At 37.0% G+C, this 15011-nt stretch overlaps 1 protein-coding gene across 7 annotated transcripts in view; it reads right to left on the reverse strand.

Annotated features, from left to right (window-relative positions):
* Positions 1 to 250: 250 nt before the first annotated feature.
* Positions 251 to 15011, reverse strand: part of SYNJ1 (synaptojanin 1) — a 64695-nt gene continuing 49934 nt past the window's right edge. For 4 of the 7 annotated variants that reach the window (XM_065676816.1, XM_065676814.1, XM_065676815.1 and 1 more), the window contains exons 25-30: positions 12875 to 12922; positions 11175 to 11213; positions 11010 to 11080; positions 8619 to 8727; positions 7692 to 7915; positions 251 to 3200 (exon numbers count right to left, since the gene is read on the reverse strand). In XM_065676816.1, coding sequence (XP_065532888.1) covers positions 2346 to 3200; positions 7692 to 7915; positions 8619 to 8727; positions 11010 to 11080; positions 11175 to 11213; positions 12875 to 12922 — 1346 coding nt within the window. In that variant the 3' untranslated portion in view covers positions 251 to 2345. The remainder of the gene's footprint in view (positions 3201 to 7691; positions 7916 to 8618; positions 8728 to 11009; positions 11081 to 11174; positions 11214 to 12874; positions 12923 to 15011) is intronic. The other 3 variants (XM_065676819.1, XM_065676818.1, XM_065676820.1) reach the window with 3 other exon arrangements.

Raw genomic sequence — 15011 nt, forward strand, 5'->3', positions numbered from 1 at the left:
GCCGTCATCAGAGTAGCTTAAAGGGCCCGCGCCACCGTCCCAGCGCCAACCGGGAGCACGGGGAGCCGCGGTGGAGCCGCGCCTCCGGCACAGAGAGCGGAAGCTAACCGCACAGGGGCAGGTGTACGGGGTCGGTGCTGTGCTGCAGCGCGACAGCTCCGGGACAGGGCCAGCCGTGGCTGCTGTGTGCCACAAGCCGTTACACTGCAGTGATTCACCCCAGGGAACACAGAACCCATGGAAACGTGTGGAGCGTCTCTAATTTTAATTCTCATTATCTTCAGAACTCCTGCTAGTAATTATTGTCGTTAATACACGTTACAGTGGTTAGCTATATATATATACACACACTATATTTCTGGAGATTTCTGGTGATGTTTGCAGTACGTCGCTGTCAGTCTCCATACTCCTGTAAAGTGTAGAGGTGCTGTATACCAGGTACAGTTTAGCCAGTAGCTTGTAATCACTGTAATTAAATAGTCAACGAAGAACATATTTATCACGTTAACTCCCACTAGCAAAAGTTTCCCCCAAAATTGTTTTGAAATAATGTAAGAATATACCAAAACACCAATCACACAGATGTTTATAGCAACAGTTTAAAACAAGGGAATTCACGCACTGAAGCACGCAAGGAGTATAATACTACTGCTGTGTAAAACGTACAAGTGCTGTTTAATGGCCTGAACGGATACAAAGCGCAATAGAAAACTCACTATCTTTTACCCAACTGCAGCTCATGGCCATCCATACACTGTTTAAAGGAAGAGTGGATTATTTTATAAATAACCTTTTGACAGCATTTTAAAAAAGTACTGACTCTGTGCGTTTTGCTACTGTAAATATAATGCTAGTGTGTTGTGTTTCAGTCCCTGGTTTTGCAGAACCAGTAGTCTGTTTGCAATTAAGCCAAGGCGTGTAGAGATATATTTGCAGTCCCCCAAGAGATGACAACAGCGTGACACGTTCAGCTTTGGATAAAAGTAGGCAGCTGTGTATACAAGTTCTGTTCTAAGACACTATGAACTGCAAAGGAGAACTGCAGGGTTTTTATAGCACACATAAATGGAGCTAAGGAAATCGGTTATTTAAATTGCCTCAGGATAACAACATGCCATATTTTATGTAATCTCATTTGAGCTTTAGAAAATCATAAAAGCACAAAGAGTTATGTTTTTGTAGCACAGCATGTAGAATGGTGACTAAGCCTTCACTAGCCTCAAAGCAGCACCACACTGACAATGGTCCCTGTCACTGAGTGAGGAAGTCACTCATTCAGTTTTACCTGGAGAAGTGATGGAATGATATTGTTCAGAGAACTACTGTTCTCCTTGTTTTCTTTGAAAGTACAATTTTACAAATGCAGCAGTCAGTCTCGCGGATGGGGAGGATGCTGAGCAGAGAACCCCATCACACAAGATGACCATCTCCTCTGCTGTTATAACATGGCTGCTAATTCCTTTGCTCAGGGCTTTCTATAGGACGCTTCTAATGTGCAGAAGAGCAGAGTGGGACAAGCCAACTCCAATATGTTGTCTGCAACTGATAAAGACTACTTTGTTTCTCAAAACCCAAGGGGAATTTTCTTCCCAGAGGTTGAAGGAAAACTTCTTGTACCAGTTGTTTACAATCTGGGGGCGGGGAGGGAAGCATCTTTAAAATAGTAAGTGCATGATATGGAACAGTTATTCTGAAGTAATGCTAGTGAGTATATGTCACAGTAACATTTAATAGCTGAAATATACTGACACAGAAAATTAAAATATTGAATATATTAATAAGCAAAGTTTTGTTTGAAATTAAACTATTTTTGTTGTGCCTCACATTCAAATATACGCCTTACAAATATCCACAGCCTCTGTTATAAATTAAACAACTTCTAAACAATACTTGTCAACATTCAAATCTCAATAAACTTTGGCAGCTCTTTGGTAAATATCAATTTATAAATATCAATTAACAAAACCGTAAAAAGGGAATGGGGAGGCTACCAGCAAGGAGCCTCTTTCCTAGAAATTCCACAAAGAGGAACACAAATGGGAGGGCTCCCTAAGCAAAAACCATTTTCAAGATTGCTATATTTTAATGAGATTAGTAGCTCATCCCTCTTTTCTCCGTCTATTCAAACACTATTACATTGGGATTTTAATACATTTCAGACAATTTTTTGTGCTCTACCATATATACATATTCAAAATTTATACACAAACAATAGTGGCTGTTTACGAGCAGAGTTACGTTTCAGTGCATTTGACATAATTATTGCACACAGAATAATCTCAAATGCCCAATTATTCTACTGGATAAATGTAGCAACAAATATAACCTCTTATATATTTGAACATCTATCTTTCTGTAAAATCTTGTGTTGGTGACACCTTAGGTGCCAAGGAAGTGAAAGGATCTGCGGGGGATCTGTTGCTGGTTACTCTTGATGGTATGGGAGGTGCAGGTGGTCTTCTTGCTGGCATTGTATAGAAGCAATCAGTCAAACTTCTATTCCAGTCATTATCAAAGTTAAAGTCTGAACCAAGAAAAGTATTTTGTTCAGTGCCCAGCAAATCTGGAGATCCATCTGACTTCCTGGAGCTGATTTGCTTAATATCTGGAACACTTTTAGATGGCTTTAGCTTTACGTTGAAATTATCATCATCATCATCAAATGTTACCCATCCTTTTGGCTGTACGTTTTTTACCATGACAGATTTACCTGGCAAGCAAAAAGTGTTTTCAGATGCATCCACAGAAAATACAGGCTTGCCTGTATTACAACTGAGAGGATTTAGAGAAGGGAAAGGATTGCAAGTGGCACGTCCTTCTAGTAAATGTGAAGTTATTTCACACTCTTGTGTATCTGTTCTAAATGGGTTTCCAGCATTAGGAGTTCTTTCAGTGAATGGGTTTGTGCATTTCAGTCCAGTAATAAATGGATTTGGAGAGCTGCGCTTATGTTCCTGTGATGTGTTAATGGTTGGAATAGGAGGCATCGCTGGCATGCAATTTAAAGTATTCAAAATATCAGCATTTCTTTGTGTTGCTGAAGGCAACTGTATCAACTCCTTCTGGTTCAAAGTTGGAACAGGTGATTTTCGGACAGATGTCTGCATCTTTGACACAAGCAGCTTAAACGACAAATCTTCAAAAGGGTCACTGTTTAACTGTGTTTCAAGTTTAGTGCCGTACGCTCCATTTGTTTTAATCTGGAAAGAAAACAAGGTGCTTAGTAATCATATGGTTGTCTGTCTTGAGATTATTACTAACTCCCCATTTCTCACTCTTCTATGAGCTCTTGGGCTTTAACTGAAACTTCAACACAATTTGGTTGTAACTTGCACAATGCACTTGTAGTATAATTGCATCTTTTCTGGAGAACAATAACCCTTAACTCCTTCTCTGAAGAAAAGCCTACTAGTTGTTAAACACATTTTTCCCTATTGTTGGTTGATGAAGCTTGAATGTACTTCATGCAGGTCAGAATCCTAGCCAAAAGCACCAGTGGACATTGTATAATAAAATGTTTAAGAAACTTAGGAAATTGTATTCTAAACAAGTGATAACCCAGCACAAATATGAAATAAAAAGCTCTAGGTTTCATTGTTTGTGAGTTTATAACACTGATGTTACAAGCAATATTTAAGCATCACAATGAAAGGAAAAATTAGTGTTATTAGTATATGCACTTCAAACATTTCTGCGTAGACATACGCCTCTGTAGGCATCTCCAGCACTTCTTGACATGTGAAGGTACGATCATCAGTTTGTTACTTTAAAATGGCAAGTTATCATTGTTTAGAATAATATCAAATGGAGAAGACAGTTTTCTCCACAAAACTGTTCATATTTTAAAACAAAATATTTCCATTTTTATAAATTTATTCAAACAACAATGCAAATTTAACACCTTGTAATAACTGTCCAAAACGGTACACTATCTACACTATCTTGCTCAAGTCATTGTACTGACAGAACAGAGTTTGGAGCTCCACCTTATTTAATGAATGCAAAGAATTAGGCTTAAGTTAACGTAGCTTCTGAGAAGTCAAATTTCACAAACTTGTCATTTTAACACATCACCTTAATACACCCAAACAGTTTGGATATTTAGCATAAAAATTCTGTTATCTAATGTTTTGTTGAACTAGGACGCTAGCTAAAATTATCACTAAAATACAATATTATTATAGCCTAACCTCAATCTTTAAACATCTTGTTTTGACTGCATTTATTGTGAACAGTTTGAAGCATGTCTCCACCTATCCTCTGCCTAGGCAGCTATGCAAAATCAGTCTACAGGCTTTAGAGACTCTCGGGAATAATAAGAATATTGTATGTTTTCCCGAATATATCCAGCATAGCAATTTCCTTTAAAAAATTGCAATTGCAGCTTGAATTGACTGGCAAGAGAAAAGAAGTATGATGGCAAAAATGCATTTACTCTGGTGGTGGTTCTTTTGAAACAGCAACATTGGTTACATGCATCCTTGGTACTACTACATCAGAATGTTTCTAAAATGGAGGAGGCCTAATATTACCAAACCATAAATACAGTAGTTCAATATTGGGATTTTCATATGTATATAGGAAGCATTTCAGAAAGTAATGTTAAAGGCATCAAGTAACTGAGGGGGGAAGTGTGAAAAACTGAACTGTAGAAATAATATAAATCAAATGCAGCTTGGCATCAGCTGGTTAAATCTTGTGTTCATTAATGTGATCAAAAAGTACAAGATCCCAAAGAAACTATGAATCCCAATTGTTTATTGTAAGTAAAAAAAATGCAGAATTCAGAATAATTCTGAAACCAAATACTTTTAAAACTGTAGTAGACAGTATATTTTACTTTGGGTAATAATAATCTCTCTATTCTTTGAGATATGTGAAATATGGGCTTTATTTTGAAAAGACTTTGGCAGTGCCATTGCATCAGGATTTATTTGTATTAAAGAGAAATATTAACTCCAACACCTACTCATTTTTTTCCAAACAGACCGAGATCAGGAGATTCGGCAGTGGCTAAGCAACATACGTGAGGTTCCAGTTGTTTCATAAAAGATGAAGCAAAATATTTGCTATGGTACTAATAAATACAGTTAACAGTATCAATTTGAATTGCATTATGAAAGGAAAAAGCAAACTATGGTATGACAGTCAATTCATTAATGTGGACAGGTGATTTTTTACATGGATGAGACCACAGATGTATGAAAACAAGATTCATACATCTTTTCTGCTTGAATAGATGGAGAGACCACATACAAGATTGGTAAATAGTCAGATACCTGTTACCCTGATGGTTGCTCCTGCTTGTGAAAGAGAAACAGACATTAAAGGAAAGAATATTAGGAAGAAAATCCAAGTAACAAAGCAACCTCATGTTAAAAATACTTTTAAGTTTTCACAAAGCCATTTTTTGAGATACGAATACAAACCAAAAATACATACTACACACTATACCACATTTTAAATCTCTGTTGTATTCTACTGTAAGACTTACAAGCTCTACCATTAAGAATCAAAAAAACCTAGCTCAAGCCAAATCTGGTATTATTCCCATACAGACACTCATTGCGCAGCTGATTGTACTATTTTCTAATTATCGGTTTTTCTAATTCTAACCATCTATTAACATGAAAAGCATTGTAGCCCTCATTCTGGAAACTCTGTTGGTAAAACCACTCATCTATAGTAACAGTTTTTCAACTGAAGCTGAAAAAAAGTAATACTTCTAATTGAATAAAACCCCCAAATCTCCTTAATTTACAATAAGTAAAATCTGTAAGAAAAAGAAAAGAGAAGGAAAAAAACCCCAAAACACACACCAGATACAATGAAGCTCAAAGTGGGCTTTCCTTGTGATTGCACAGCTGGTATTAATCAAAGAAATCTGATTGTGGAGAAAATTACAGCTGCCTGTGCTAGTCTTAAACTATCTGCTTTGGATATTGTTAACAATATAGCCACAGCATTACACAGCTCAAACACCCGTTTACAGTGTTAGAATCATAGAATCATAGAATAGTTAGGGTTGGAAAGGACCTCAAGATCATCTAGTTCCAGCCCCCCTGCCATGGGCAGGGACACCTCACATTAAAGCATGCCACGGAAGGCTTCGTCCAACCTGGCCTTGAACACCACCAGTGATGGAGCATTCACAACCTCCCTGGGCAACCCATTCCAGTGCCTCACCACCCTAACAGGAAAGAATTTCTTCCTTATATCCAACCTAAACCTCCCCTGTTCAAGTTTGAACCTGTTACCCCTTGTCCTGTCACTACAGTCCCTGATGAAGAGTCCCTTCCCAGCATCCCTATAGTTCTTAAGCCTACTTTTGATTGCTGTGTGTAGACACAAATTTAATTTTCATAGTAGTTTTGAAACAACTGCTTGCACCCCTTTCACAAAATGATTAATGGTAAAACTATATTTAGAAGGTGTGAGGCTTTCAAAAGTGACACAATGCAATCTGTTTCTATTCACAAAGTTGTCATGGTCTCAAATACCGTATGCATCCATGTATATTCTCTACTGGCAACACTTCATACTTTCCAACAAACTACAGAAAGTCATACTATTGTACCTGTATATTAAAAAACATCCTCTAGTTTTTGGCCTAGGTTTCCAAAATGAAAAAAAAAGTTAACAGGCAGAGAAAGGTTCAGCATAAAGGAAGAGATTTTAAAGATTTTTCAACTAGAATTCAAAATCAACTCACTGAGGAATGGATTCGGCTGTACAAAATAGGCATTAGCTAACTTCTTCAGTGTAAGTGGGCTTCAGATGTAGAGATAAAGTAAAATCTAAAATACTGGCTCAAGCCTATGCAGTTATAAATATCCACAGCTGAGCAGCTTTTTAAAATAAATAAAACAAACCCCTGAACACCTGAAAACAGAGCCACAAATCTACTTACGGTCAGAAATGGGTATAAATCAATCAGCTTCAATAAATTTGTGCTTTTATTCAAGTAGCATGTTACCTGATCTACCACCTGACACTGTGAAAGCTAACAGCACTAGTCTTTAGTGAAGAAGTTTAGCCTTATGTATATATAAACAACACTGAAACCTACTTCTGCATTTTTTAAGCAGTAGTTTCCCATTTTATTTTGTTGTTGCTTTTTTTTTTAAATAACACTCTAAATGGTCTCACAGAACAGAATATCAATGTTGCTGTGTTCAATTTTCATGTTATTTTGTTTCTGTATTTTAATTGACACTGGGAAATGCAGAGAAATGTATTTCTATTAAGTACCTATCAGTATCATCTTCTTGCAGTGAATTATCAACATACAGCACTGCATCATGCAATCTATAAAGCTTACTTTATAATGAAAACCTGTATTAGCTAGTTGCTATGGCATTTGTCATGCGTCATTATAAAGTTACATTTCTCATATTGCATTTTTTCCCATACAAAGCTGTCAAATGACAACAAAATTTTAAGAACAAGTTGTCCATAAGTTGTAAGAAATCTTAAGTTAGATGTTTAGTATTTAAGATTATAGTTATTTGTGGACAATAAGCAATTAAGTAATACGCTGCCTGAGCCTGATGATCTTTGAATCCAATCTTTTCACCTTTATTTTTGTTTGTTTGCTTGCTTTAGGAGTTTCTCACAAATCTACAGCATTCCGTGCAAGCTATGTTAATTTACATAATGACAAACATATATACAAGGGTTTGTTTACGTACTTGCTGCTGTGAAGGAGCAGATTCAGAAGGCAAACTTTGAGATGATCGGCTACGAGGAGGTGGTTGTGGGGGTTCCAGACTTTGTGGGGCACTTGTCTGAGGTGGATGTGATGACACAGGTATCAGAGGCTCCTGCATTTTTAGCACAGGAGGTGTCTGAGTGGTCGTGGGCTGAGCAGGTCCAGCAGCCTGAGGCTTTAGTGGTTCAGGAAGCAACGGTGAGCCTGCAGGTATATTTGCAGTGGGTTTTATTGTAAAGAACTGTAATAGCAATCTTTAGAATGGCATGAATGAGAACATGTGGAAAAACCGGACAGAACTGCAGAAGAAGGGGCTGCAAGGTATTCATGGCAACCAGATTAGAAGTCATCAAAAGCTCAGCATTGAAAATTATTACCATCCTATTCAAAATTCTTACTATAGTAGTAAACTATAACCAGAAGCCATGTCATCCTTAAATGTACTTCAGTTGTATTTAAAAGTATTCTGGAATTCATTATTATAAAAAGTATATTTTGATATTAATACAATTTAAAAAAAAACCTTTATAAATTTTTGGAAGTCACTTTGAGAGTCAAACATAAACACTATTCCAAATGTTATGATTACAGAACAAGTGCAGAGAATCAACACACGTGACAGGACACACCAGTGTGCTCAGACCAAAACACAGCAATGTGATCAAAGTTTCTCATGATAGCATGAAATCTATGGGTCTAGATCTCACCTGACTGCTGCCTGTTACCTACTGAGGGTTTACAATCCTTGTGGATGATTAACAGAAACTGTCAAACTTCTCACTATATTTGGGAATCTTAATTTATCATGAAGGAAGAAGACATCTCTTGTAAACAAAGCATTCAAATCAGAGACAGTACCTCTCAACTAAATAGTGACCTTCATATTTAACTTCTAAGGTAAACTTACCCCTTGGTGGTTCAGCTGGTTTGGTCTGAGTTTCGGGTGCTGGTCTTCCCCCAGAGGGACGGGCATGGCTTTGTGGTGCACTAATAACTCCAGCGCGAGGTGGAATAGTCTGACATAATAATTGATAAAAAGAAAGTATTTTAGTTCTACTTTGAATCTGTATTCGTCTACTGCTAAATGATTCAGGATAATTAGGATTCTGTGAAAAAAAGATTTTTTGATAACAGTTGCTGAATTAATTTTTTATGCACGTATAAAAGCAAAGAATGTACTCTCAAAACACTATGAGGGTTAATTCAAAGCAAAGGATTTTTACAACAGTCTTCAACTTTATATAAATATTTACCTGTGCAACAATGTTAGAGACACTTCTAATTTTGATAGTATTAGTAAGTTAGTTTTACCTAAGTCTGGGAATTGTTATAAGCAATAAAAACAACAGCAGCAACTACTTTATTTGGAGATCACCTAAGGACACACTGATAACCCACTGTCAATGCAGACTGCAGACACCATCTACCTTTTAGGCTATCATTATAGCCTGCTATTCACAAAGAGCAGCTTTGTCAATTTTATACAGTGAAAGTCCAAGATAAGTATAAAAGACCTTGGTTAGTTCTTTCCTCTGAAACTGCAAGGCAGTTACTTCTTTTCCCCAGCAAACAGTATTAATGAAACATACATTCTGCCTCATCTGAAGGCTGGAGTCTTCCCAAACTTGTTGGAATAGAAGCTAATAGGCTGGGAACAGAATTGCTCCCATAAAACAGAATTAAAAAGTCTACATCAGTATTTAAAGAGAAATAGGGACCTCTTCCAGATTACATCTGAAGCCACATGGATTACGAACACCACACTTGAAAGCTGAATGTAAAGCATTAATAAAAATGCTAGAATGCAGGACAAAAATAAAAACATGAGACAAGATAGCTTGTAGAGATTTGTTTCCTCGCAAGTTTTGTGTACTTGATGTTTTCTAACAAAATCCAAGCAACAGTGGAAATTCTAGAAATATTTTTTACAGCAAACTCTACTGCATGACTCTCTACACAAATGTGATTTAGAAAACAAGCAATGAAATTTCTCCACTAAAAAAAAAAGTATCATCCTTGATCTTACTTTTACTAGTGTACGTACTCTTCTTCGAAGACACTGTATAACATCTGATTCATTATGCTTGGTTCAGTCCATGTAACAACTTTCTAAATGCTTTAAACCACCTAACCTCTGAAATTTCTGTGTTCCCTTTTATTGACAAGATGCGATTTGTCATTTCTTTGAATGTTCTGAATGTAGGCAGAAGGATCATAGGATTAAATACTAAAATATCTACATATTTTAAAAATAAAAAGACATCAGAAAGGAACAGAAAAGGAGCAGAAAGGAAGCCCAAAGAATCCTCAGGACCCCACAGTGGCCGTGGCTACTGTCCCTGGTCCTGAAATCCTGGAAATGAACTACCGCCCAAAAAAATCACCGGAGAGAAAGGACAGAAAGAAGAGAGCATTTTACATGTCTGGGAAAATAAGAAAAATGTGCAAAGATCAAGAACTGTTCACTGTGAGAATCAATCTCTGAGAAAAACTAATCAGCAAATAGTGATTGCAGTGGTGGCTTTCAACAGTAGTTTTCAGTGGTTTCAATACTGTACAAGAGTACAATGGAAATGGCAATACCAGTAAGGTACAGCTCTTTCAAGCTCTACAAGACCTATGATACCCCTGCCCAGCTCGCATTGTTCTTTTGTTTCTTGCTCATTTAGAATGAGGAAAAGGACATTAAAACGTTTGACAACATAAATTTGTATGGATTTAACTTAAACTCTTAAACTCTGCTTATGTCTCTCCTCCCCTAATTAAGAAAGAGCCAACTTTTGCTACTTTTTACATTAAGGCCTTTATAAAAAATGATTTTTAAAACAAGGTAAGAAATTCCATTACACATCAACTAATCAGCAATATAATACATTAACTGCCTATATAATACATTAACTGCCTGCAAGCAATTAACTGCCATCAGGATATACATTCCAGCACAGACAACAAAATACTTTATCACACAAAATCAGCAACTTAGTCAACAGGAACATATAATACAAAGAATAACTTTTCACTTTACTGTTATTTGAAAGTGGACGTAAAATGTGGTATTACTTGGAAGCCCATGATGTGACCGCATAGAGTGCAAAACAATAAAGTCATGTCCATTATATATATTCTAGGGTATTTTTAGTTAGCAGACAAGAATTGCTGAGGGAATTAACTCCTATAAGCTGTAAAATGCCTAGTAAATTTTGCAGTTTTCTTACATCTGCTACGACTTACAAAACCCCACTGCCAGCATAATAAACTGTAGAAACTTAGGGGGAAAAATTTAAGACAGAATACCTACCGGTCTGGTTGTACCATATCCAGCAGCTCCTGTGCTTGAAACTCCAGGTGAAGGTGGAGGCTGACTACGAACTGGAACAGATATTAGAGATTGCTGACTTAGAATGTATTTCAAAATCAACTTATTTCTATATTATAATTAGTACAAAGCATGTGTCTGTATTACCTAAGTTATCTTTTCTTTGTGTTCCAGGACTTTTTTGTGCTTTGAAGCATGGAAAAAAAATTAGATTATCTTTGTTAGATAAGTTAAAAATGGGTATTAAACAACAATGGTACATTATCACTAATGGAGATGGAAGCAAAAAGATATTATTAATGTTTTTGAAAGTTGTTACATATTTAAGTCTCTCCATCAGCTAAGCTGTTACTCTAGCACACACTTCTCCCATTGCACATGTGAAGTAATTTGACTCTTCTAATCACAGATTGTCAAGTCATCTCCTGTGTGTTGCAAGCTAAAGATGGCCAGTGGTACAGGTACCCTGTGTTGTCAGTTGTGCTAGAAGTTGTTTCCTTTGGCAGTATATTCAGACAAAACTGTGACAGCAGTCTTTAAAACAAAAAGAACTTATGTAACATGCTGATTCAAAAAATCATGTGATCAGAGAGTACATCAGTAATTACACCTGGGTCAGCTACCTACATGGCCTATACCAAAGTTCCTGAACCTCCTCTCTTTGTTTATGGGATAAATATATTACAGCACCAACCTCACCATTTACATGCTGCTGCTAATAACGACCTTGTATGCAACATTCAAGTTGTGAAGTGCAAGATATGAAAAAATCACCTTTACCTCAGACAAGTGCACAGTTTCTAACAGGCAAAGAGGTTTAGGGTTGTGGCTTGTGTTTCTGTTGCCTATTTCCCAGGAAGGTAAAATCACCACGTCAGTTACAATAACTGGAAGGAATACTCTGTGGTACATAAGACTCTTAGTTTATGAAATCGGCTTCCAGTTTTCAGACAACCCTGCTTTCTTAGAGCTGGTTAGAACAGGTTTCTGGGTACAGTTCTCAATAAAGCAACTTGTACCCTGAGCAATCTGGCACCAGTTTACCCTACTTTGAGCAGCAGATTGGAGTAGATAACCACCAGAAGTCCTTTCCAACCTGAACTAGTCTATGCATTAGCGATTCTGCCAATTTAGAAAAATGAACCAGCAATATAGCCAAAAGTAATTGTAGCATATAGGAGAACATCTTGACTGTGACCGTATTAGGACTTTATTGCTATATCTGTATGTGCTAAAGGGATACATTCCTGAGGGGATAGGAAGAAACTCCAAAACATGACTCTGCTGGTACGGCTTAAACAGGACCCTATTCAGCACTTTACACACAAACTCTAACCAGAATAATGCAAGAGAAGTGCTTCTTATAGATGTATATCACATAGTTTAGGTATCAGAATCAGAATACCTATACTATGCTCTTTAGGAAGAGACAAAATATTAAATTATAGGCTAAATTACTTATATGGAAGTTTCTCTCCCCAAAATATGTGACCATATAAATCAGGCTTCCTAGATTCCTGACTTTGTTACAAGTACAGTATGTACTCTAGCAATCAGTCAGCTACAGCTTAATCTCAGAGCCAGAATTGAGAGCATTCTTCTTGATTAGCTCAGTCTAAATTTTCACCTCATTTTTTCATAAATTAAGACTGCATTCTATAACAATTCATGCCATTACTGAAAACCAGGAAGCAACCTGGCTGTCTGAAAACCATGTTAAATAAAAGAAGAAAGATCCTACACAATAAATATCTTCATGAAACCACCTTTACTATCACAAGGGCAATAATATTACTCAGGTATTAAATTAGAAATCCATTTCTAGAATACAAAAATTGTTATGTTACCTTCCACTTCTCTCCTAGCTACCCCAGGACTGGGAGGAGCTCCAAGACCTTTTCAGAGAAAGAAGAGAAGCTGTATATTGCATAAGAAAAGCAGCAGATTGAGAAAGTAAAACCAGAAAGACACTGCCACAAGACAGCTTTACACAATTAAAAAAATGCCTAGCTAAATTATAGTTACTTGTAGGAGATAACTGTTTGTAGCAGCATGGGGAAACCAGACTGATATGAACAACCACCATGTTTAGAAACATGCTATTATTCCAGTTTTACATTACAGTGGAAGGTAATTTCATTTCTTCAGTATTCACTCTCCACAAACTTTTATAAATTCAGAATGGCCTTAAACGTCAGTCTTGAAACTCTGTGAAAGCAGAGCACATACCTATATTCAAACGTGTGAAAATAAACAGGTACATCAGTTATAACCTGTAACATCAATTCTGCTTCCTGTATTTTAGGAGAAATACTGTGTAGTATGTTTCTGCCAAGACTACATGCATATAAGTGATTTTATGGAAGAAATGTTTCCCACTCTATATAAATGTATCCTACAGAACTGTATCATGAAGTTATGTCCAAGTAGCACTCTGCACTTGGTAAAGCTGTGTCAAATGGTGCACAGTAGATGTTACAGTTCAGACTGAAAGGAGATTTTCAATCATGCATAACCATGCTGAATTGTTTTGTTTTTGCAGTATGATCAAGCATATACTGGATCCTTAAAATTGTATGGTAAAAACATGGCAGGACATACATAACACTAGACCGTATGCAAGGAGAAATCCTTAAGGCATGCACATAGGAAAAAGTACCAGTAGTATCTGGCAACTCTGGAGTGGCTCAAGTAGAGAGGAAGGAAAGGGAGCCAGTGTTCAAGAAGCCTACCTTAAAAACAACTTTTGCCTTAGCGATGACACAGCCTCATGCTTTCTCATCATGTGCCAATGTGTGGTATCTGCTCAGGAGCTCTCTATGATCTGGAAAGAGTGCTGTGAATTTTGTCAGATATGGGTGGAGGTGTCACTCAGAGTAGGAAGAGTGAAGGCTGCATGAGGCTGGTATTTGATTATCTTCAGATATGTCATATCTCTGGTTTTGCTGAACATCTGGTTCAAAGATGTTAAATACTAGCATATGTTATATATTCCGGGTGAGTTTCAGGCTCTGCCAATTAACATTAGATACACATTGCAAAAGTTTCTGATAGTGAACTTCTCTGCAAGAGAAGCAGCACTGAGGAGGGATGAACAGAGAGCATTTGTAAGGAAGGGGCACAGGAGGAGAATGCTGCCTGAGAACACTTAACTGCTTTCAGGTTCTAGCTCCCATGCAACCCAGAGGAACCCCAGGAGACAAAAGAAAGTGGTAACCCATAAGCTATGAGAAGCCTACCTGCTACCTGGAAGAAAATAAAGGGAAGTGGAGAGCAGCCCAACAGAGTACAGGACACTCCTCTGAACCCTCTGTGGTTACAGAGACATAAAGCTAACTGTTCATCTCAGAGTATTAATGGAAAGGGACACAATAAAACCTCTCCAAGAGCAGGGAATGAGCCTGTTCATTTCACAGATCTGCACTTTCCCCTTCCAAAGCTCAACTCAACCCATACTTGTAACAGGTATTTTCAGGATGCTCTTGTTAAGCAAATCTCGGTTTACGCAAGATGATTTATAAAGTAAACTCCTTTCAGGCAAAAGGCAGTAGGGAACCTCTTTGATCACAGACATGTCTCTATGCTGGCACACCATACATAGGAAGACTTTCATGCATGAGGATTTTGAAAGGTTTTGCAAATTTAAAAATATTCATTATATGGGAGAGAAAGGGCATAAAGGTCAAATACCTCAAATTTTACTTGCTAATAGTATCCGTTAATGGTGAGAAAGTAAAATTGTGGTGCTGTGATAATGCTATCATAATTGGCATTATAGGAAGATTTTAATCTTAAGGACAGTGAAAAATCTGTATCTGATCATGAAACACATTTTTGGGTATCATGTTAAACTGTTACTCTAGTCCATATATGGCTTAAAATCTCTACTGCAGTTTGAAACAGTATTTTGCAAGTAAAGACATCACATACTTGTTTTAACCAGTATTTAAGGAAAGTGATAGGATTTACATAGAAACAACCCGT

The sequence above is a fragment of the Lathamus discolor genome, chromosome 4 (genome assembly GCF_037157495.1).
Source record: "Lathamus discolor isolate bLatDis1 chromosome 4, bLatDis1.hap1, whole genome shotgun sequence".
Lineage (NCBI taxonomy): Eukaryota > Metazoa > Chordata > Aves > Psittaciformes > Psittacidae > Lathamus > Lathamus discolor.